Genomic DNA, 26,133 nt, shown 5'->3' with positions numbered 1-26,133 from the left:
TCTGCTCTCCATCCGTGGAGAGTATGAGAATTAAATCAATCAAATGTTTACTGAGGGGCAAAAAGAAAAGTTTAATCTGAATAAGACATTGCAGAGGGACACAAGCTGTGAATACGAATAGTGCATGGTGTAAATAAAGGACGACACCGAAAGAGAAAGCCAGACACAGCTGTTGAACTTAGAAAAAAGAGTAAAAATTGTTGAAGTGGGAACATAAAACACAAATACAACAAATACACCGACAACTAAACATTCACCATGCCATGATCTTGGTGTAGTGGTTAAGGTTCTGGCTTACAAATGCAGAGGTCGCCAGTTCGAATCTTCGGTGAGGACATTTTTAAAAATGTTTGTTTATAATACATGCAGCTCATGAGAGATGGTAAAGGAGGTCGTATTTAGTCTTTCGTAGCAATTATTAGTGGTAAGGTTTAGTACTGATAATACTTTTGTTTTTGCGTAGTGGTTTTATTATTTTCTTCATTTCAAAAGAGAAAAATATCCGAACAAATGCCACCAAAATTCCTCATATTTTGAATGTAAACGCCATTTGCAATTAGTAAAGAATAAAAATTGAACGTTCCGACGGAGCTGCAAAAAGTAAAAAAGAAAAACATGGAAGTAAACCATACTCATGGTTATTAAAAATACAATTTCTACATACCTTACACCTCCCGACCACGTTTCTACGTTAGCAAGTAAGAGGTTTGTGTTTAGCTCAGGCTGGTCAATACGTTTTGCAAAGGGGTCCGGTTTAGCTCTGACGCACCACAGGTGCGAGAAGGGAGCAAAACACTTTCTCTCTCTCCCTCTGTGTGTCTGTTTATCTATCTATCTGTATATATATATAACGCTATTTGTGAATGCCGTAACCACCCTAATTTTCAGCGGATTGAGATGAAACTTGGCACAAACATTAATTGTTGAAATATCTTCAGTTCGTTAAACAGAATAATCAGACGAAAATGTTCAAAATGGCGGCCCTTTAAACTCTTAAAAACTTCCAAGGGAACCAAATTTCGCCCATAAATGGGTATTCAGAAAGTTTGAATAACTTTTCCTCTTTTACTGAAATATTTGTGTGCAGAGACTTATTGAAATATTGGACCCGATTAATCGCATAAAGAATGTTCACGCCCTTCTCGCTACGGTCAGTTTTTTTTTTTTTTTTTGCAGAAGGGGGTTATTTTCGTAGTGATGATAAGATGATTGCTAGTGATGATATAAAATTACACATTGAAAGTGAAGTAACTTGTGAAACGTGTTATTTGAAAGAATCATATAATAAATGTGCTTTCCTCTAACACAGAGAGAGCGTGAATGGCAAGGAGTGTTATTTGATTTGCTTTTTAGTAACACATTGCATTGCAAATAAAGGTAGGCAACATTAGTGGTAAGTAAAACAACAATAATAATAATAATAATAATAATAATAATAATAATAATAATAATAATAATAATAATAGGTGTTGTTTGTGGCAAGGCAATATCTTCCTCAATTCTTCTTCAAACGTAATGATTGTAACGCCATATCTCCCTTACAAACAAAAGATTAGCAATTTATATCGAAAGAACGGGAAAGTGTTGAGTGATGGGAGCAACGTTAGACAGTATGCACTCATAGTACTCAGAAAAATAAGCGATTTCAATGAAAAATGAACGACGAGTCATTGCCGTGGGTAGTCATGGAGCCAAGCAGAGCCCTCTTTAGGCAAAATGTCGATAACTTATATCGAGAGAACAGGAGGTGATAGTGAGATGGGACCAACGTTGGACAGCGTGGACCCATAAGGCGCATCGAAAAAATTAGGGGGGCGGGCGCCAGCCAGCGTTACTTATTTCCACATAATAATATAAAATTATATTGTCGAAATACACACACGAGTTAGCTAGTAATATTTCATATTATTATTATTATTATTATTATTATTATTATTATCAACGACAGCGTCTTTTCATTACGTGTGCATGTTTGACGTGAAGCCAAAGAGAAGATCCATCATTCATAGAAAGAATAAGAATGTCCAGTTACTTTAATTGTGAACGACGGCGAAAAATACGAAAAGAGACAACCTTAGCGAAAAGAAACAATACCTTCTCTCAAATGGATAAAAAGTAAAGCCGAGATAGATTCGAACTCGCATGGGCGGCGCGAAAAGCCAGTTCATTGTCCACTTTATTTTTTTTAACTGACTCACCGAATGTGTTTTAGTAACTTACTTATTGCTAATTTTACTTGCTTCACTCGTTTAACTTGCTTTTTCTAATAACTTATAACGACAGGGACACGAACACAGAAACATCGAGGACAGTTAAAAATCATAGATGCTCTCCCACCGGGAATCGAACCCGGGACACCATGCACCAAAGGCGCACGTGCTAGCCACTAGACCAGCTGGCGGGGCGCTGCTCACTCTCTGTGTCGTTAGGGATTACGATCACTGTATTGCCAGCTATCACTTCTGTGGGTTGTATACTATGATCACATGTTTCTTCTTGGCTGGAAGAGTTAAACCTACATTCTATGTAATACATGAGGTATTTAGACCTACATGCTCTTCATATAATGTAATAAAAGTGTCATGCTGGGAATAAGAAAAAGAACATTCCTTGGACAAAACGGAAACTATTGGCATCAGAAATATTTATCTACGAGGTATGCACAGTAGTATATTTCAGAATAGTTACTGCTTAGTTCAGTAAACGAAGAAAGGGGTATAAAAAAGCAAATATGTCGAGTCAACGAGATCGACCAGAGTTGACAGAGGCGGAGTAGTAATACAACAACTTGGTTAAATTGATAATTGGTTCTTTATTCTGTAGTAGATCGTATCACTCTTTACGGGAGAGTAGAGAAAGACTTAAACGCTGTTATATAGTAAGCATTAGTAACACGATCATACAGACACAAATGGATGTAACTGTGAGTACTACAACTTGGATTTAACGAAAGCCGTTTAGATATTCAGTGGTTTGCAGGGTTGTATAAGACACAAAAAGTTAAGACACAATACAATTCTTCATACCTCAGCTTCCAGTAACTAGATACATGCAATTTCAGGATAGATACTGAAACTGCTGTCGGATTGTAATACATGACGTATTGCAGGATACAAAATACTTTGCATTACTTGTTTGTTTGTAGACAGTACTAGCTTAGTGTTCTGAAAGGTTGTGTATAAACTAGAGATAGCCAATTCCGGAATTATTACTTTCCGGACTCCCGAAAGTAAAACCGGACAAATTCCGGAATTCGGAAAATTCCGATTTTGGAATAATTCCGGAATTCGGAAAATTCCGATCTTGGAGTAATTCCGGAATTCGGAAAAATCCGGAATTTAGAAATTTCTGATTTCGTTTACATTCCGGAATTCGGAACAATCCGGATTTTTTCGAAATCCGGAATTTTTCTCAATTCCGGAATTTTCTAAATTCCGGATTGTTTCCGAGTTCCGAAATTATTCTGAATTCCGGAGTTTAAGTGAATTTCATAATTTTTCGAAATCCGGAAAGTGAAAGTTCCGCTTCCGAAAAATGAATTTATTTTGGTTAATATGAATCGTGACGGAAATAAGTCTGACCAGGTAATGGCGACTTCTTTGAAAGAAATGGGGTGTATGAGAATTCAATCTGTCATATTTGTAGTTTCGTATGGAGAAAAAACTGGTGTGTCTTGAAGCAGTAGGGGAGACCGGGTATGGTTGTAACACGTTTTGGTTGTAACAAAGCGAGTAGTTTCTATGCTAATCACTATATATGGTTCATGTTCCAGTCAAAACACAAGCCCTTCATGCACGTTCAGTCATTGTTTTTGTGTGAGGTAACGCGTGATCGTCTTGAAGTTGTCGCGGTTTTGGTGTTTTTTGGGCAGTTAAGTAAATTTTCTATATCCCTGAAAATATGTAATATTACAATATGTGTGCGAAACATTTAGATAATTTGAGTAAAATATTAAAAAGGATACTAATGAGTATTTGTTTACGTACGGAAACCAAACACAGAATCAACACAATTTTGCAAGTACTCTGGCAAAGATGGCTACCGCAGTATGAGGTTGGTTGTAACAAAAATAATGGGTCTGGTTGTAACGCTGTTACAACCAGCCCCCACAGAGTAAAACAATGCATATATAATTAAGTTTGTATTATTTACTTGAAAATTGTTTACCTAAATAGTGATTCTGTTACATGAACATTGTTCTCTCTCTCTCTCTCTCTCTCTCTCTCTCTCTCTCTCTCTCTTCGTTCTTTGAAAAATATTTCAATTCTCTTATAAAAGTTATGTAGCTACTTAACGACACACAACAGCCTAATGTTTGCTAGGTATCCGCTGCTGTAAAGGATACTGGCTTTACCTTTCTATTGAAGCAGATGTAATTTTAATCTTTAATAGTGAAATATATGTTTCATCTTGTCATCTGACGAAGACGGTGATAACGCAATTTGCCTAGTTTATTGCGAATTGTTTTCCGAAAGTGCGCCAAGAGAGAAATGGATTCAATGTAATTTTGTCATGGATGGGCTCATGTTGTCTGCACCACGGTGACGATGAATACAAATATCACAACTGTGATTCAAATGATTCAATGTAGGTAAAGATAAAAGTAGACTAGGTAACTAAAAGTGTAAATTTGAGTGTCGAAGTGCATAGGGTACTAGAGTAGATGTAGATGTGCATAGGGTCTAGTACTATGTTTCATATTATGGTTATTATAACAAATGATCTGTTGACATTTTTAAGTTAAAAGAAATATGTCAAGGCTAGTTAGGGTTACATTTCTTTAGGTAAACCTGATATATAAAAGGCAAAGTAAACCTCAATATATCATACAATTCTGTTCATTCATCAAACTATTAACTATTTTATTGTATGTATACTGTAAACTGCAGACCTAGCTATCCATTCGCTGCTAAGATATATTTTCAATGTGAAGAGAGAGTTAGATATATATATACATGTAAAAGAGCACAGTACTTTCATTAGTCATAAAGTTCTCAAACGTAATCTATGTCACTCTCTGAACCTGTAACAGAGGAACATATTAAATATCGATCTTATAATCTAATTTTGTGTTAATACTAGCAGCGTTCACCCCGCTTCGCTGCGGTCACCCCGGAACGCAATAAACTTTGTTACTTAGATAATTTTTACTTTTTCGCTTTCAAGTGATATGATAAAAACCATAGAAGATTGCAGTAAATCTTAACATTATATCGCCTGTCATTTATGTTAACCCGCCCCGCTTCGCTGCGGTCATCCCGGTGCTGGCATATTGTAAAAGTGTCTGTAAAAATAAGCAAATCAATTAAAAAATTTTAAACAGAAGATTCAAGCTATTTTCCGCTGTATATCGCCTGTCATTTATGTTAACCCGCCGAGTGACACGGTCATGCGGGTTGCATATAAATACGTTTATTTTTACCTATGATGAACTAATAACAAAGGATTTGTGGACACCTGAATGGTCAATTATCTCAAGACACTGGTAATTAAAAATTAAAGTGATATGATAAAAACCATCTAGGGTCCAAATCCTAGTAACCCCCCAAAAATGAAAGAAATTGGTTCAGCCGTATTAGCGTGATGAGCGGACAAAAAATTGTACGTTCTCTTTTATATATATAGATTGTGATATATGTAATAGCAATTGTATCCACTTACCAAAGATACAGTGCGTTACAACGAACCCCAATCACTGTTACAACCAACCTCAACGTCGGGGTTGGTTGTAACATTTGGATAGTCTTTGTTTTTCCACTATATCTCAGCAAATGCTTTACATTATCTGATATTTGCTAGGTATTTTGAGAGAAGGATGTCCAAACTTCCGATCACGTGCAAAAATTCGTATTTTTCTTCAATTGGAGTCTAGTTATGGATAAAAATGTAAAAAGTGTTACAACCATACCCGGTCTCCCCTAGCGTAGCCAGGATGTGTTTTTTTTTGGGGGGGGGGCAAGTGCTGTTATAGGCACATATAGAAAAATTACAAACAAAAAGTATATAAACATAAAAATATATAAAAAAATACAAACATCAAAGTACCAAAGTACAGTTTCGGACCGCTTTGGGGGGGCCGGCCACTCCGGGCCCCCTTCCCTACGCCGCTGTCTTGAAGGTACGGAACCCTTTCCCCGAAATCTCTACTTTTAAGTAAGTTTTGCCAAATTTCAACGGCAAGTTTAAAACTTTTATTATTATTATTATTATTATTATTATTATTATTATTATTATTATTATTATTATTATTATTATTATTATATCAACACCGTGTATAATCTTTAAAAGGTATACGATTTGTATCTGAATAGTAAAAGCTAATTGACTGTCGATCTCGGTCGTCGAGAAGTCTTCAGGAGGGAAGGACATCGGTCACGTTCTGGGTTTGAGTTCCGAAAGGGCAAGTTTTCGGGCTCGAGCCAAAAATTGTTAAGAGTTATAGGCTTCAGCCAAACATGTTCAAAATAGCTGGGACCGGGTTTAGGGTTCCCAACGGCTCGAGCGGCTCGGCTTACAGCTCATTCACTATCGAACCGAACCAAGAAGTGAGCCGAGCCAACAGCTCAACCAACCGAGCCGATTTGAGCCATCGGCTTAGTTGAGCTGAATCGAAACGTGCCGATGGACTAATTTCAACTTATCTGGCTTGAACCGGTTCACATGAGCCGAGTAGGGGACCCATCCCAACCGAGAAAGCTCGAGCCATCGGCTCAATTGAGCTGAGTCGATGGCTCGTTCCAACTGAGCCGGCTCGGGTCATCGGCTCATCCCAACCAAGCCGACTCGAGCTGTTCGCTCAGTTGATACGAGCAGAGCCGGTTAATATCGCTACCCGAGTTGGTCTTCTGCTTGGGCTCAAAAATTCGACAGTGCAGGTCTCAGCCTTGATTTTAAGAACAACAGTATATACTTATATTGGTGATTACGACATTTGAGGCTGTCTCGTAATAATAAAAAAAACCTTGTCTTCTCGTTATCTAGACGAGACGAGATACACAAAAATTGCCCCACGAGATGCACTAAAATTACGAGAAGAGACGCACCCCTGTCGTGAGCAGCACTAAAAAGTATTCCATATTAGTGCTTACATTTCTCATGGCTTTCGCTTTCCAGTCTAATCAGGCCATTATTTAAAAAAGAGTTAAAACGAGCTGAACGAGCGAGCGAGCCATTATCAAACTCGACTCAACTCGAAACTCGCTCTGGAAAACAGCTCGACCTTGATCGCTACGCGGTAAACTTTTCGTCTTTAGTCTGGTTACGTTAGGTTTCTTTGTCTCCGCTTGCAAACTTGTATGTTATATTTCTTCGATTCAAAATGTCTTTCGTATTTCTTTTATGATGTCCGAAAAGTTTACATTAATAACTTGTGCTTTCCTTAAACCATTGGTTCACAAGTTTGTCTTTTCTCCACACGAAACTACAAATATGACAGATTGAATTCTCATACTCTCTATTTCTTTCAAAGCAGTCGCCATTACCTGGTCAAAGACTTATTTCCACCATGATTCATATTAACCAAAATAAATTCATTTTTCGGAAGCGGAACTTTCACTTTCCGGATTTCGAAAAATTATGAAATTCAGTTAAACTCCGGAATTCAGAATAATTTCGGAACTCGGAAACAATCCGGAATTTAGATAATTCCGGAATTGAGAAAAATTCCGGATTTCGAAAAAAATCCGGATTGTTCCGAATTCCGGAATGTAAACGAAATCAGAAATTTCTAAATTCCGGATTTTTCCGAATTCCGGAATTACTCCAAGATCGGAATTTTCCGAATTCCGGAATTATTCCAACATCGGAATTTTCCGAATTCCGGAATTTGTCCGGTTTTACTTTCGGGAGTCCGGAAAGTAATAATTCCGGAATTGGCTATCTCTAGTTTATACACAACCTTTCAGAACACTAAGCTAGTAGCTGTCTACAAACAAACAAGTAATGCAAAGCATTTTGTATCCTGCAATACGTCATGTATTACAATCCGACAGCAGTTTCAGTATCTATCCTGAAATTGCATGTATCTGGTTACTGGAAGCTGAGGTATGAAAAATTGTATTGTGTCTTAACTTTTTGTGTCTTATACAACCCTGCAAACCACTGAATATCTAAACGGCTTTCGTTAAATCCAAGTTGTAGTACTCACAGTTACATCCATTTGTGTCTGTATGATCGTGTTACTAATGCTTACTATATAACAGCGTTAGTAAGTCTTGCTCTACTCTCCCGTAAAGAGTGATACGATCTACTACAGAATAAAGAACCAATTATCAATTTAACTAAGTTGTTGTATTACTACTCCGCCTCTGTCAACTCTGGTCGATCTCGTTGACTCGACATATTTGCTTTTTTATACCCCTTTCTTCGTTTACTGAACTAAACAGTAACTATTCTGAAATATACTACTGCGTATACCTCGTAGATAAATATTGCTGATGCCAATAGTTTCCGTTTTGTCCAAGGAATGTTCTTTTTCTTATTCCCAGCATGACACTTTTATTACATTATATGAAGAGCATGTAGGTCTAAATACCTCATGTATTACATAGAATGTAGGTTTAACTCTTCCAGCCAAGAAGAAACATGTGATCATAGTATACAACCCTCAGAAGTGATAGCTGGCAATACAGTGGTCGTAATCCCTAACGACACAGACAGTGAGCAGTGCCCCGCCGGCTGGTCTAGTGGCTAGCACGTGCGCCTTTGGTGCATGGTGTCCCGGGTTCGATTCCCGGTGGGAGAGCATCTATGATTTTTAACTGTCCTCGATGTTTCTGTGTTCGTGTCCCTGTCGTTATAAGTTATTAGAAAAAGCAAGTTAAACGAGTGAAGCAATAAAATTAGCAATAAGCAAGTTACTAAAACACGTTCGGTGAGTCAGTTTAAAAAAAAAGTGGACAATGAACTAACTGGCTTTTCGCGCCGTCCATGTGAGTTCGAATCTATCTCGGCTTGATTTTTTATCCATTTGAGAGAAAGTATTGTTTCTTTTCGCTAAGGTTGTCACTCTTTTCGTATTTTTCGCCGTCGTTCACAATTAAAGTAACTGGACATTCTTATTCTTTCTATGAATGATGGATCTTCTCTTTGGCTTCACGTCAAACATGCACACGTAATGAAAAGACGTTGTCGATAATAATAATAATAATAATAATAATAATAATAATAATAATAATAATAATAATATGAAATATTACTAGCTAACTCGTGTGTGTATTTCGACAATATAATTTTATATTATTATGTGGAAATAAGTAACGCTGGCTGGCGCCCGCCCCCCTAATTTTTTCGATGCGCCTTATGGGTCCACGCTGTCCAACGTTGGTCCCATCTCACTATCACCTCCTGTTCTCTCGATATAAGTTATCGACATTTTGCCTAAAGAGGGCTCTGCTTGGCTCCATGACTACCCACGGCAATGACTCGTCGTTCATTTTTCATTGAAATCGCTTATTTTTCTGAGTACTATGAGTGCATACTGTCTAACGTTGCTCCCATCACTCAACACTTTCCCGTTCTTTCGATATAAACTGCTAATATTTTGTTTGTAAGGGAGATATGGCGTTACAATCATTACGTTTGAAGAAGAATTGAGGAAGATATTGCCTTGCCACAAACAACACCTATTATTATTATTATTATTATTATTATTATTATTGTTTTACTTACCACTAATGTTGCCTACCTTTATTTGCAATGCAATGTGTTACTAAAAAGCAAATCAAATAACACTCCTCGCCATTCACGCTCTCTCTGTGTTAGAGGAAAGCACATTTATTATATGATTCTTTCAAATAACACGTTTCACAAGTTACTTCAATTTCAATGTGTAATTTTATACCATCACTAGCAATCATCTTATCATCACTACGAAAATAACCCCCTTCTGCAAAAAAAAAAAAAAAAAAAAAAAAAAAAAAAAAAAAAAAAAAAAAAACTGACCGTAGCGAAAAGGGCGTGAACATTCTTTATGCGATTAATCGGGTCCAATATTTCAATAAGTCTCTGCACACAAATATTTCAGTAAAAGAGGAAAAGTTATTCAAACTTTCTGAATACCCATTTATGGGCGAAATTTGGTTCCCTTGGAAGTTTTTAAGAGTTTAAAGGGCCGCCATTTTGAACATTTTCGTCTGATTATTCTGGTTAACGAACTGAAGATATTTCAACAATTAATGTTTGTGCCAAGTTTCATCTCAATCCGCTGAAAATTAGGGTGGTTACGGCATTCACAAATAGCGTTATATATATACAGATAGATAGATAAACAGACACACAGAGGGAGAGAGAAAAAGTGTTTTGCTCCCTTCTCGCACCTGTGGTGCGTCAGAGCTAAACCGGACCCCTTTGCAAAACGTATTGACCAGCCTGAGCTAAACACAAACCTCTTACTTGCTAACGTAGAAACGTGGTCGGGAGGTGTAAGGTATGTAGAAATTGTATTTTTAATAACCATGAGTATGGTTTACTTCCATGTTTTTCTTTTTACTTTTATCAAGACAAAAAGACAAAAACAAAAAGTATTATCAGTACTAAACCTTACCACTAATAATTGCTACGAAAGACTAAATACGATCTCTTTTACCATCTCTCATGAGCTGCATAGTATGTTATAAACAAAAATTTTTAAAAATGTCCTCACCGAAGATTCGAACTGGCGACCTCTGTATTTGTAAGCCAGAACCTTAACCACTACACCAAGATCATGGCATGGTGAATGTTTAGTTTTCGGCGTATTTGTTGTATTTGTGTTTTATGTTCCCACTTCAACAATTTTTACTCTTTTTTCTAAGTTCAACAGCTGTGTCTGGCTTTCTCTTTTGGTGTCGTCCTTTATTTACACTATACACTATTCGTATTCACAGCTTGTGTCCCTCTGCAATGTCTTATTCAGATTAAACTTTTCTTTTTGCCCCTCAGTAAACATTTGATTGATTTAATTCTCATACTCTCCACGGATGGAGAGCAGGAATGCCAGACTCGAAAAACAGGTGTACATTTACTTTCCTGACAGATATTACATCTGACGCACGAATCATTTTTCGAAATGTCCCCCCTTGGCCTTGATGCAGGCACGAAGTCTGTCCGGCCACTGGTCAATGGCATTACGCACCACCTCCATGGGAAAATTGTTCACTACTCGGGTCAAGAATTGTTTCAAACTGTCCACAGATGGATGCCGTTTATGGCGGACTTTGCCTGAAGGACTGTCCAAAGTTTGTAGTCCAACGGGTTAAGGTCCGGGCTGCTAGAAGGCCAATCAGCGGTAGAAATGAAGTCGGGGACGTTCCGAGCCAGCCACCCCTGGGTTGTTTTCGCTTTGTGGCCTGGAGCGGAATCCTGCTGGAAGGTCCACCTTACTTCAGGGAACATGGTAGCAGACAGTGGTTTCACTATAGGTGTTAGCACTGTCTTGGTACACCTTGGCACATGTTTTAACACCTTGTTCGCAAAAATGCAGCTGGGTTGTGTCTGAGTAGCTCACTCCCCACCAAATCATCACTGAGGTAGGTTGATGTTCCCTCTGAACCTGGGCGTCTCTGGCATGTTAAAATTGGGGGGGGGAGACGGGGACGACTAGAATGCTAGTAGACCCAACTAAAGTTACGTCAAAATTATGAGTAAACTGGAATTTACTTTACTAATGGCATCCGCTCTTTCTACCTTTAGCAACACAATTCATCATAATTTTCTTCCATCATTTGTAGACTACTTGCCGAAAAAAAAGTTTATATATAATATGCTTCTTCGGTTATTTCTTCACCTTGACATTCCTGCTCAGTGCTCTTAAACACATTTGCATCAGTGTAGTTTTATAGTCCTCATATATTTTAATTTTTTAGCTAACAAAATCTACACTCTCTGAAAGAAGTTTTACGATGACACTGGATTTGATTGCGAATTTCGAATTTTTGATTTTCATTCTTCTTCTGTATTCTTAATAAACTCAAAAGGAATATTATCTACCTTTTTGTTCTTCATTTCCTGTATGTTTTTGGACTTGTCCAATGATCCATGCTCGTTTACTTGGTTTTCCGTTTTAATGTCTAAAATGTACAGTTTATTCTTGCTGTCATCCGGCTCCTCAATGTATTCTTTCCATCTTCCTCAAACTCAATTCGCTCATTAAACACTCATTTCTATCATTAGTTTCTATAGTGTCATAGTAGTTGTCCCTTGCTGCCCTTCTACAGTATTCGTATGAAATTTACTTTCATATATAATATTCAAATTTCTTTGTCTTTTTAAATTCCTCTTGTCACCTTCGCTTCTATTGTATATTTCCCTGTCTTTGTCAGTAGCGTAGCGTGGTATTCCGAAATGGGGATGCCAAAGTTAGTCACTTGTGCGATACAATACTACTAAAATCAGCAATACATAGCTATACCGATGGGAAATATAGGGTTGTAAAAAAATAGGGGAGAGGCCTCCTAATTGGTGGCCTAGTGGAGCATACAGAAGCAAATGTGTGGATTACGTCAGAAGCCAATAAGCAATTGTCTCAGCTTCTTCTTACCACTACCGTGTGACAAGAAAACTCGGCCCCGCTGTTGTATGAACATTGTTTTCAGTGTAGTTCCCTTTATTTATTTCTTGTGGGCAGCTTCTTTCTCGGCATACCATACTTCAATCTCGTTCTTTAAAAAGTCACCCCTAGAAATTTGTCATCTTGAGTCCGAAACTCAGACGCTCATTCGTGAATATGGGCCTGAGTGTATACGTATATCATTTGAAGATGTAAATAGAAAACACTTAAACTAACTCTGGGGGCCTGGTTCTGAGTATGTATTTCGTTGTCAGATATCCAGATACTGAAGGCAGGGGCGCAAATCTGTCTTCAACATTCGGAGAACGGGTAAGACCGTTCCCATTTTTTAAAGCGATTTTCAAAATATTTATGAAGTTGAAAAACAATGTTGTGGAGGATCAGAGTTGTCTTCAACATTTGGAGGAGGGCATATTTGAGTCTTACTCTGGGGGGGAGGGGTGATGAAACTCAATTACGGTAGATTTATCTGATTTCTGAGGTGAACCTGTTGTATATTATATACCAGGTGATGTAAATAAAATTGTGATACATATCAAGTGTCGTGAACACATTCTGAAATCTGAATACATGCATATTTATAATTGATATGTTTCTATTTACGCATCCACAATGATGCACATTAAAATTTTAGGACACTTGTTTTGTAATAATATAAATAATGACTTCCCCAAAACTATGAAAGAAAATCAACTATGTATGGCGCAACAATACTCTTATTTGAGTGCGCTCGTACGTTCTGTACAGAAACTATAGCTTAGTTCAAAATAGATAAAGAGTTGGAAATACAGCAAAATGTAGAGTTGCAAGGGGTGAAGGGAGTTAAGAAAGCAAGTAGTTGCGCATGCGCACTCCACAGAAAGCAGGAAAAAACCCCGTTTCTTGCAGTAGGCCTGGATGCCCAAGGAACGTAGCATACGACAAGAGGAAAGATAGAAAATGTGCATCTGAGTGACGCGCATGCATAGGTTCCGCTTATCAAAGTAAGGCGAGAGAGCATATCCACAAGATTACAGTGGAAATAATTGTGATTATTACAAGCAAACAATTTATATACAATGAAATACGTATTTTTTCTTATTAATAGGGGATGCCGGGCATACCGGCGTTTCCTTACGCTACGCCGCTGGTCTTTGTAGATTTCCCTTCTTAATTTGCAGATAAACTTCCTATGCATCCTTTCCTTCCTTTCTCTAGCCTCTCTTCGTCATCGAAACCAATCGTTGCTGATTAAGCAATGAAAAAATTGTGTGCCTGCAACCGAGACTACTTTGACTAACCAAGAAGCGTAACTTAAAATTAAAAAAAAAAAAAAAATTCTTCTTTGAAAGTGACACACGACATTCTAATCTTAATAACCTAATGTTTAAAAACAGACAAAACTTTAATTTGTTCTGCCTATGCTTTTACTTCTTCTATATAGATCTAAATACTTTCAGCATTGATCCATTTATCTCGTACCACAAATATTTGGGGGGGGGACGCGTCCCCCCTGTCCCCCCGCAAGAGACGCCCGTGCTCTGAACCCTTGGAGCTGCCTTAGCAGCTGCAGTAGATGACGTGGCACACACACTCATTTTGGGCGTTGTAGGTCTTCTCAATTGTAAACACGTTCTCGTCAGTGAACAGAATCTTTCTGTGCAGATTGTTGGCGTAACGCCGAAACAGTCTCTTTGATTTAAGAACCCTCTGCGGCATTAATGTTTGGGTCAGAAAGTGATCAGTCCGCCTGTTATACGCCCGTAGATAGATGGCATCACTGTGCCACTCCGGATGCTTACATCGCCACTCCAAACTTTGTGAAAGTATTTGTGATATAACTAGGTGTATACTGCATATATAACTTATGTAACCCGAAGGTTCAACACCGTATTTACAAAAGCCCTCCATTGACTTGTGTTCTTATATTAGCAAACTGGAGAACCAGTTTCTACTTTCGATTTCTATCTTTGCGAGATCTATCTATCGTCCTCGAATTTGCGCCTATGTCTTCCTAATGATCTGTTTCTGATTGAATATCCTGTTAAAATTTTGAAAACCTGATTTAATTATCCTAACAATTTTAGGTAAAATGTATATACACAGGAGGTTAATGAACTATACCGACAAACTGTAAGAGGTGATTCCTCATCAAAATAAGACAAGGTGACCAGACGTCCCGTTTTAGCCGGGACAGTCCCTTATTTTCAACCACTGTCCCGTTTTTTTTTCTGATTCTCAAACGGGACGCCTAGATGTCCCGTTTTTAAGCAAACATGACCCAGGTGTCCCGTAATTATTATTCAAAATATAAATGGCCAATGCTAATTCTACATTCTTCCGTACCAACACGCATTGGGAAGGTTCAGCCGTGCCTAGAACTTCTGAATATTCAAATGAGAATTGAGTGTTCTGTGGTTCAAGTGGAAATTGAGTGGGAATCCTCAGTGTTGAAGTAGTTAAAAGTATTGTTGGGTAGTACTTAAGTTAGAAACGCTGTGTTATCATTCTTACTTGTGTATTTTGTAAATTGAAAACACTGCTGAGTCCCAAAATGCAATATGCAAGTCATCCCCCCCCTCGCCGATTCGTATGCGTCCAGTTTTTGAAAGTAAAAGTTCTGGTCACTTTGAAATAAGAGAAAAAGTTCATATCTATCTACGGCGAAAAGTGCATAGTTTCAGAGCTAGAGCTGTTCAAAAACTCGAAAAAGCCAAATTTCAAGAGACCCTATTTTGAATTTGGATGGTGGTCCTTATCAGCGTAAAGGAAGTCACGCATAAGCAATCCAAAAATGCACATTTCATTAATGTTCAATAGGTGTACGGATTATACCCTGCAGGGTGAAATTCCCAGACATGCCATGAAGCGAATTTGAGATATATTCTGATTTTATGATTGGTCCAAACTAGGCAAACGATAAGCCTTGATAGCAGTGAACACGGAATCCTTTGGCGTGATGTCGGAAGTGTTAAGGATCTTCAGCAGCACGGTCTATCGTACTCGGGAAAATGCATGGTGCGATGTTTTCTTTCACGCTTATACAGCAGGAGCGTCATCTCAGACTTTGCTTGCGGGGGGGGGGGGACAAGACCCCTTGATATAAGTAAAATTTCGCGTTTTTCACTGATTTACTATTATTCTATTGATAAAATCTATATACATCTCAAACTCAGGGGGGCAAATGACCTTTCCTGCCCCCCCTAAATGACGCCCCTGCTACAGTAAGTGAAGAAAACACGAAATATACCGTGACGAAATACACATCATCACACGTTATTCCGAACACAAAGAAACGTGGAGCTTCCGGTTCCTAACACTTCCGCCTTCCCTCCGAAGCATTGGATGTCCATTCTCAAGGTTTACCTCCTGCCTACTTTGAACCCTTATTGAAATCAGCGTATATCTGAAAACTCTCTTGAAAACATATCTGAGAATTACACCCTGTATGGAATACTCTCTGTACACCTGTTGACAATTGATGAAATATGCAATTTGGATTGTGTATGCCTGGCTTCCTTTACGCCGATAAGAACCACTATCCACAGTTTCTGGAATTCGAAATAGAGCCTATTGAAATTTAGCTTTTTCGCGATTTTGGACAGCCCTAGCTCTGAAACTATGCATTTTTCGTCATAGGTCCATATGAACTTTTCCCCTTATTTTGATGTCAGTAATCACCTCTTACAGATTGTCGGTGTTGTTCACTAACACCCTGTATATATTATACAACTCCTTATTATGAAGTTTCCGCCATTTCTCATTCCTATCCCTCTTCGGTCCGATTTTCAAGTATGTTCAGTCTCCGTTCTTTCCTCAAAGTAAGCAATCATGTTTCTCAACCATCCAGCACAAACACACAATTATAGCTTTTTTTTTTTTTTTAAAGTCAAATTCCACGTATTTCATTTTCTCTTCATTTACTTATAAAGCTGCAGGTTTTAAATACAATCTCTGCATTTCTTTCCAATGTTCTTGTAAAATCTATCAGATTTCATAATCAGCGTTAAGTAACAACCTGGTGAGTGCCATTTAACTCTAGACCCTGGTTGCTATCTTCAAAAAAATTTCCTTACAGCGTATTTCAGAACAAAGCTGAATGATAACGGCAACAATGCATCTCTGTTTCAGAACAGTATCGATACCTTATAAGGAGAGGGGAATGTCATGTCAAAGGATTGACAAAAATCCGACTACTAATATTTGGAAATATCTCGTATTTTAAACATAAATTAGTAAATCGAGAGTCGCGATCTATTACTATTAGAAGTTTTTTGCTTTACAAGTTTGAAGTAGATCGCCCTGAAACTATTCCATTTCAGAACTCAATTTAGTAAAATAGGAGAAATCGGATAAATGATGCCGAAATCGGCTAAGTGTATATATATTTTAACTTTTCTTACAATATATCCAAATTTTGAACTTTATACAATTAGCATAAAATAAGATGATAAATATTGTGATATTTCTGTGATATATTTCTTCGGTTCAAATACAAAATGAATTCCTTTACTTTATAAAATGTTAAGTTTCTGTCTTGTCTGTTTAATTTTTAAATCTTGTAGATATTCGATTTCTTCCACGATTCTAATCAGAGGAAAAGGAAAATTTAAGAATCCTTTAAAAATCAGCGAAGAAACAAAACGTTTGTTTTAAATTATCTAACTTTGATATATATTCTATAACTCGATTTATAAAATGCGTACACGAAAATCATTAAACTATTGTCAAAATCAAGAAAATTGTAAGGACCATACGATTTAAAAAAAAAATAAAAATAAAAAATTGACACTCACCTGCGAGTAGCTGACCGGAATTTTATACACAAGTTGAGAAGCCATGATTTTTTATTTCTTTTTATTTCGTCTTGCAGTTGAAGTAGTTCAGTATTGCTTCATTACGAAGGGTAAGGAAGACGATGCCTGCCACTAGTAATAAATGTACAGTGGGAAGTCCTATACTACTCTACAACTGCTGATGATTTCTACGTCACTGAGATGTATTGCAGCCAATAACAAATGGCACAGTTTTGACTCTGTTGACCAGCATATAAACCAGACTGCTCTCACACTTCTTGCCTCCATAGCATAGGGACTCCACGATTATCATGGCTAAACATGCAAGTCATGCAATCTTTTCGGACATGCAAACCGAGAAAGTAAAGTCGATCCAGAGAAGAGATCTCTCTCAGTTATTTTCAATTCACCCCTTAAAAAACAAACAAACAAATCATTGTGGTGTAGAGGCTCCAGCTCAAATTATAAGCTACATTGTCCAATATAGAAGCAAACACTATTAGCCATTAAAGACACTGTAACTTTCGGATATCGACTATGAGAAGATATTGCATGACTGGTTCTCTTTTTCTATTGATTATTTTCAAGAGTTCAGTGTACAGCCGTGGTTCTTAGTATTACGATACTGTTTCTAAAAACAGTCCATCTGGTCATTATCTCAAAGCATCACATACACTAGACAATTAAAAGACCTAGTTACTTCTAACTTTAGGAATATCAATTCTAGCAACACTACGTAAATACACGAAAACGATCTTGATTCCATGCTCTATACTATTTTTTCATTGCTATATCTCTGATACACATATGAACATAAGAAGTATTGCATCCGTATCTTTTTACATATGACAACGGTAAATCAATACTATTTCGAAGAAAAAAAAATATTTCAATTTAACATCCTAATCTATGAAATTCTAACAAGCGATTTCTAATGTAGCGTTTGATTTGAAAACGAAACATTGATTGTTAATATATGGAAGTTTCTACACCTTCCATTTTTCTTTTTGTTTTCTTCTTGAATATACAACACAATGCATCAATCACTCCTTTCTATATCGATCTACTGAGTCACCGGCTTCTGCAACTCGCTTTACTCTCTAAATTACTGTATCGTTATCTATGTGTTCCCTTCGTTTAGTTTGAAAAGTAAGTATAATAAAGTTTCTTATGATTTTTTCATTCAAGTCTTATTACACTGTTCACTGAAGAGAGAAAAAACACAATTAGCCGTCTATAAAAATATTATTTCAGTATTCATCTAATTTGACAAGATTTAATTATGAGAGGTTGCATAAATATACGCAAACTTCTAATTAAGGAACTGTAACTGCTCCTTACACTTCAACACTAAACACAGAATTCATAATTTTTAAAGATAACAACCTGCATATACTGTGCATTAAATTTTGTTGAGAACTTCTGAAAGAATACAAAAACTATTCGTATTTTTTTTTTCAGAGAAGGGAAAGGAAGAAAAATCGATCTGAAAAATCTTTCCTTCGATAATAATAAAAATTAACAAATATTATAAAAATGATATACATAACATTTTATATTTTTCTTAGTGGCTTTTCTGCATTACTAGCTGAAATACCAGTTCGTCGCACGGGAAAGATAAAGTTTATTTAGTATATTATATTTGGAGGTAAAGAAATGAGTGAAATAAATAAGGAAGAGCAACGCTAAAGGTGTTGCCCCTGTCAATATGAGTGTAATATATAAACAACGAAGACAGGTGTAATAAATAAATAAATAAATAACGAATAGCAACACTTTCGGCGTTCTCCCTCTCAACATAAGTGAAAGATAAAATACCGACGAGCAACGCATGATTGGCTGTCGTATCCCTTCTTGCCTAAACTTGGGCTCAAATGGGTCGAGGTGTCTCAGTTGTAGCGCGTTCAGCTCTGGTGCTTGGGGTCCCTGGTTCGATCCCAACTCGCGCCACAACGACTTTGTGGTGGACAAACACCGTGTGTGTGGGTTTTCCCGTGATTCTCCGTTTCCACCCACTTTATTCATTCCACCATTGCATTCATTTCTCATCATCGTCGTCTCCTTCAGCCTAGCCGGCATAAGCGTGGGGTGTAAAACTGAAAGATTTCTTTTGGGGGGCTCAAATGTCAACGGGGCTGTCGTCAATCAGCTGTAAAGTCAATCAGTTTGAACGTTATGACGACGGGGGAATAAAGTTCGACTTGTAAGACGTCAAGTGTGTTACTATTCGTTTCAGCGACCCAGAAAACTATGAATTTGATACTAACATCGGTCATTTTGGACACGTTATTTCTCCCTTCTAACCCCCACGACGACGGGGCCTAAAGTTATGCTTCAATAGTATCAGGAGCATTACTATTCATCTCACCGTGCACGAAAACTATGAATTTGTCACTAATACCCGGCCTCTCGTGCCGAAATTGTAAAAAAAAAAAAAAAAAAAAAAAAAAAAAAGGGTTTCGTGGGCAATTAGATCTGGTGAAGATCTATTCATATACCAAATTTGATGGCTCTATGCCATTCCTTTCCATGGAATAGCTGGTGACAGACACAAACACATACATTATTTTATTATTATTAAAGATATACTATAAAAAATTAATTGTAATGTGATACTGAACAGTATGGCATGCAGTCTTTGAAGTACGAAAAGAAAGTTTAACTTTTAGAAACATACTGTAAGAATAGGTATACTTATTACTAGATATGCATTAACTGCGAATTTGGAGCGAAGCGATAGGCATTTATTGATTATTTATATAATTTTTAGTGCATTAATTGTCTTCGTGAATGAACATGACTAGTTGAATTTGGCATATCAGCGAAAAGCATAATGGCACTGAAAAATTGTGTTCGCAGAACAAAACGAAAAGGGCTTCGGCTTATTTCTAATGCTGAAAATTCTGTTTCCCATTGTTTACAATAAGAATTCACTCGTCAAATGCTTTTTCAAGCAAAGTTAAGTATATGGGCATCTCGTTTTTCGGTCATTATTCCTCAACGGGTGCGACCCCTTATGATATTCAGCGCAAGCTCTCGAATCACCATGTCAAATTTGATGAAGAACCAGTTGTTTTGTGAATCCTCCTCCATCCTCGCTGACGGAACTGAGTGCGGCACTGAACTAGCAACAGTAAAATGTTCCTGTGGAAACCATACATGACTTCATAGACCTCAATTCTATAATGAATAAGGAATGTTTGCAGGACTGTAGGCTAATGGTGGTTCCATGACATATCCTTCAAGATTTGAATGAATGAAATTTCTGGTTTAACATTCCACGCTAATACCTTTTAAGCTACGGAAAACTGATAATTAATGAAAATGAATCATTAAAGAATTGGTAGAATGAGAATGTGGAATGAAAAGAACACTCAGAAAACTCATGGACACGATTTGCGCTCTACCACTGAGCCACCGTCCCCTTTCCATAATCTTCATAACCATCTATATGTGTAGAGTGAGGCGGTTTAATCGTATCAGGACGTCCCTTAACTCGGTTTATATTTTATGTAGTGTTGATAAGTATATTACGTCACACATTACAAATTTAATGGCGATACTTTAAATATTCGAAACAGAGAGAACGTTGTCCACTCAGACTGGAAGTTGATTTTTTTAAATGGGATATAACAAGTTTTGATTCAGATTCAAAATGAAAACAAGAAAGTTGTTTCAAACATTTTTTCTCTATGTCTGCCTCTTTTCTTGTACAGTAATATGTTGGTAAATTCCAAACTTCAGTTATGAAGTTTTCGACTTTCGCAACGAAGCCGGATGTGAACTAGTTACACTGGAAGTCGAATTTTGAAAGTATAATAATAATAATAATAGTTTTATCTATTCAATTTGATTTTTTTTTTTTAAGATCAATTACAAACAACAGTGTTGTATATCCTACGGAATCAATACGAAAACTAATCCGATCTTAACCAAAACCTGGCATGATAGCAGATCTTGACGAGCTTAGCGTACGAAATACAGAGTGAACACATACATATATTTATTCAAAAACATTACGCAACCATAGAGTAAATACTTAATTCTTTTCTCTTTTGCTGGAGAAAGTATTTGGAATCAGTGTTACCGGAGCGTATCTTTCCAAGCTACTGTGGCCATCCCGGTCTCCCGACCGCACTTCACTAAATTTTTCTCATGGGGATACCTTAATTCGGCAGCTAACACAACACAACCGCATACTTTGGAAGAATCACACACAACACTCAACGAACTATGGACAATGATTCAAGTGCAACGTGAGAAGCAGTAAATGGTGGTCATTTTAAACATACTTTGCGGTATCTCCGTGTTCATGAACACGGGTGAAAATTTGACAAAGTCCAAACCTCCAATATGACGGCCCATAACTCGTAGATTAAAGGGATGCATACAAAGTGTTGCCTCACTTTTTTTTCATCACTCATGATAAGCAGACTTTTGGTCCACGAGTTATAGGCCACCATATCTGAGATTTAAACTTAGTCAAATAATAACAATAATAAAAAAAACCTGCTATTTAGAACTAGAATTAGGGAAAATACTAACATAGGCCTATATTTCGTCAACTGAATTTGAGGTCTTGAGGCAGTAAGACGTGTGCTTGTGCGCTTTCTAGTGAACACAGTGCAGCTGTAACAAGGGTTAGAAATGAAGGCGGCAAGTGGCAAAAATCCCACAGAAATTCACACTGCTTTACGTGAAGTTTGTGGTAAGACAACAGTGGATAGTAGTACTGCTTCTCGTTGAGCTATTCGTTTCCGTAGTGGTCGTATGAGCATAAAGAATTATGCAAGACCAGGAAGACCGAAATCATCAATCGATGAAAGATGTGTGCTACTTGTGGCAGATGCACTTGAACAAGATCAACGTGTGACATGTGAGGAACTTACTGACATCTGCGTCAGTATATCGATTTTTGACAAGTGATTTACAGAAAAGGAAATATTTCTGCCCGATGGGTTCCCCATTTCTTGATTGCAGAACAAAAGCAGACACGTCTGGACAATGCAACGGTGTTGAAACAAAGATCCAACGTTGAAGGTGAGGACTTTCTGCGTCGCATTATTGCTATTGATGAAACATGGATCAGAGACTTGAAGCCGGAGTTGAAATCACAATTGAGGCAATAACAATAACGAATGGAGAGCTCCATCTTTTTCCAAGACCAAAAAAGTGTCTCCAATCTCAATGATACTTGATTTTTACTTATGATAACCAAGGCATTATCATAATGGACAGCGTTCCATGTAGAAGAAGTGTCACAACAGAGTAATATCGTGAATTTCTGCTGAAACTGGGTAGAAAAATGTACAAAACCCGACCGCAGTTGCTCAGGCTGGGTCCACTGATTGTCCACAACGCTTGCCCGCATACTACTAATGCTGTGCGTACAAAGCTTTGCAAATACGGATGGGTAATGTTAACTCATGCACCCTACGGTCCAAACGTAAGTCCACCAGACTACCACCTGTTCCCTAAGTTGAAACAATGTATGAGTGGACGTCCGTTTACATGTCTGGAAGAGCTTTCTGCAGCCGTTACCCGAACCATTTGATAGCTTCAGAAGATGGTGTCCTTGATGGAATACAGAAGCTAACCGGACGTTAGGATTCCGTCATTGCCAAGCAAGGAGATTGTATTGAAGGCAGGCAAAGAGATCTTTTCCAAACAATAAGCGAGAAAGTCATAATAAATTAGTGTGCATTATTTATGAAATAACCCTCGTAGTTTTAATCCTGTCTTCTATGTTTGAAGGCCCTTGATCTGTTTGGCCTCCTCTGATTTTTCAATAGAAGTGTGTTGAAAACAGAACGAGGGCGATGGCACAAGCGGCACTAATGAATTAATTGCACTCTTTAACAGCATCAGAAATAGTCATTTCTAATACTCGTGCACAGCTATAATACTTTAGAACCTATAAACTATCATTAACTAGCTCTATTTCAATCAAATAAAGATTATAACCTATTCCTAAACCGTAGGGACAGAAGCAAATATTAACATCAAATAAGTTATTGACGGATGGTATTTAGTTTCACGAAGTTTTACGAATAAATTTACTGGCATTTAACTATTCAAGTCAATAATAATAATAATATTAATAATAATAATAATAAAACACTAGAAAATATGAAATTCAAGCCAATTACAATTTCCATTATCTACTTTTGCCCATTACATTTACCAATAACCTTCAACGTCTAATAATTTATTCTTTATGAATATATTCATACATTGATAGCTGCCCTCAAAAATCTGAAAGGATATAAAATCAATTGTTCCGATTACGAATGGAAGTCATCGATGCCCCTGTGCTCATAACTAGAAAGTGGGTCTCAGTTTGTTTTCTGGAGCAAATCTTCAAATCTTCTGCATAGAAAACTTTTCAACACGAATGCAATATCAAACCATCTCAGTAGAAAAAAAAAAAAAAAAAAAAAAAAAAAAAAAAAACCTAATATTCAAAGCAGAGCACAATACGCAAGTATTATTTGTTCTTTACATTTAACACGTTACCTTCTATTATGTACGGGTACCTTCATTGAAAATAATAGTGTTTTAGAAAACATTACATGAATACGTAAAGTTTTATACAAGAAAGTAAGCGAGACAACCAGATTCACTAGTACATACAATAATTTTAAATCTAGTTTAGGATGAGAAAGGTTAGCTCTTAACTTCTCTTCTAAGAAACTACCCATTAGTCACAAAAAGCGATGTATCATATCGTAACCCAGAAATTGGCCTTTCAGTAGTACAACTAATTTGGAGTCTAAGCATTTTCTTCGAGATTCTGTTGGGATAGGAATTTCTTGCTCATACTGGTTTGCAGGTCGTAATTATATATATGAGTATGACATTTTTGTTTACGAAACTGAATTGTGTCCCGCACGAGGTATGTCTTGGAGGAAACAGGTTAAAATTGTATCGCACAAGATCTGAACTATAGTGCTAAATTTAATGGGATTTCTAGTCTTGAAGTTTCTGATTGGGCATGCCGCCCTACCTTTAATATGACGTTATTGAAATGAGAATCCTTCTTAATTCATTATGTCTGGGTAGATGATGAACATGATATACCTGTTTCAGTTAATCGGTATACATATTCCTATCGACAGTACGAACATATGGCACAAGCTCAATGCTGACAGGATCCTTAAACAACACTGTTTTCTATCCTAAATATCTTTTAACCAGTGTTTCTTTTTAGTGACCGGAAGTATTATACTGTGTCTCAGATTTCGTTAAATAATAAGATAAGAGTATATATACACTTTTCGAAATAAGAGTGAATAATTTGCATGTAAATTTTGAAATCCGTGAACACTATATACGAAGTGATATCAAAAAGTTTCGAAACTAGTTCTGTAACATGCCAACAGGTGGCAGCGTATAAGGCTGCACGCACAGGCACAGGAAGCACTGACCTTTATAAGTCAATGTGCTAAGAGATATCGTCCTATGTATATCGGGAGCTGTGCAGCTGGTGCTAGTCTGACCACGAGCGTTACCATGTCTATGATTTCATCATAGACGCAAGTTAGAATAATGAACGAACGTGAAATTCTGTGTGAAACTGGGGAAATTCACCAGAAATGCATGACATGACTAGAAAAGTGTACAGCGATGCTGTAATGAGTCGTTCGCAGAATGCTATCACATTAAAACCTGGCAGTAGAACTTACTATTAACGATCTGGCCCCTGAGGACTAATTTGTGATGCACAATGCCACGAATGACAAAAAATACGGTACGCATGCACTTGGTTAAGTTGAGACCTGCCTCGCCTTTTTCGGCCGTGGAGATGATGAGCTCTTTCCACTGCGAAGACTGTTCCTTTGTCTCAGGTCGTAAACGTACACCCAAATTTCGGCACTGGTGATGCTTCTCGACATGAAGGATGGATCATCCACGGCACACTCACAGAGTTCTTGGCAGATTTCAACACTGTGTTCCTTCTGCTCCTGGGTCAGCAGCCTGGGGACAAACTTGGTAGCAACACGGCGCATACGTGAGGATTGACTGTACTGTTCCGTATGACACACAGACAATCGTGCCAAGCACCTCTGTGGTAGATTCGCCAATTTCACATGGAATTTCACGTTCGCTCGTTGTTCTAACTTGCTGTCCATGATGAAATCGCAGACGTGGAAATGCACCAGCTGTACTGCACCCGATGTACACTGACTTATGAAGGCTGGTGCTACCTATGCCTGTGTGTGCAGTCTTGCGCTATCATCTGTTGGCGTGTTACATAATTAATCTCAAAACTTTCTGATACCATCCTGTACAAGGTCTGCATAAAAGTAATGAGACCGATTCTTTGTCTGACGTACTGTACGTCACAGCGCGCTAGCTTCAGGGGATAGAGGGGGAAGTAAGCTTAACAACGCACCTAGTGTTAGTCGCCTACGAGCTCCCGTGCGGTTCCTTTCGCGATTGAAGTGGACTCCTATCTATTGGGCCAGTCAAAACTTAAAAAGGCAACGTGCTCTCTCAAACAGTGCTACGCCATTGGAATTGTGTGGAACTCCGAAAATCGGCTATGGAGACGTTGGCTATGATCCAACAAGTGAAAGCCTATCAAAAACGGCTGTCTGAAATCGAACAAGTGCTTCAAAGACTGGGCAGAAATGAAGGCTGAAGGGGCAATGACAAAGACATTAAAGAACGCCATAAAATTGTACATTTATTTATTATAGTAGTAGTGCCCCCCGTTGGCGCGAATGACTCATCCTCACTCTCTTTTATGACCGGGGTGAAAGGTCAATGACCTGGCCCGGGGTCAATGACCTAGGGGTACCTAGGACC

General features: G+C 37.7%; 1 protein-coding gene across 7 annotated transcripts in view; it reads right to left on the bottom strand.

The window, feature by feature from the left end:
• The window catches only part of LOC145694727 (uncharacterized), a 137,369-nt gene that overhangs the window by 58,612 nt on the left and 52,624 nt on the right, over positions 1-26,133 (bottom strand). For 2 of the 7 annotated variants that reach the window (XM_081771287.1, XM_081771288.1), the window contains exon 2: positions 17,323-17,734. The exons of the other annotated variants lie outside the window; for them this stretch is intronic. In XM_081771287.1, coding sequence (XP_081627413.1) covers positions 17,323-17,367 — 45 coding nt within the window. In that variant the 5' untranslated portion in view covers positions 17,368-17,734. The remainder of the gene's footprint in view (positions 1-17,322; positions 17,735-26,133) is intronic. 7 annotated transcript variants of the gene reach the window in all.

This window comes from Thermobia domestica, chromosome 9, assembly GCF_964235325.1.
Source record: "Thermobia domestica chromosome 9, izTheDome1.hap1.1, whole genome shotgun sequence".
Taxonomy (NCBI): domain Eukaryota; kingdom Metazoa; phylum Arthropoda; class Insecta; order Zygentoma; family Lepismatidae; genus Thermobia; species Thermobia domestica.
The sequence above is the reverse complement of the archived record's forward strand: the minus strand, read 5'-3'. Positions and strand labels throughout refer to the sequence as shown.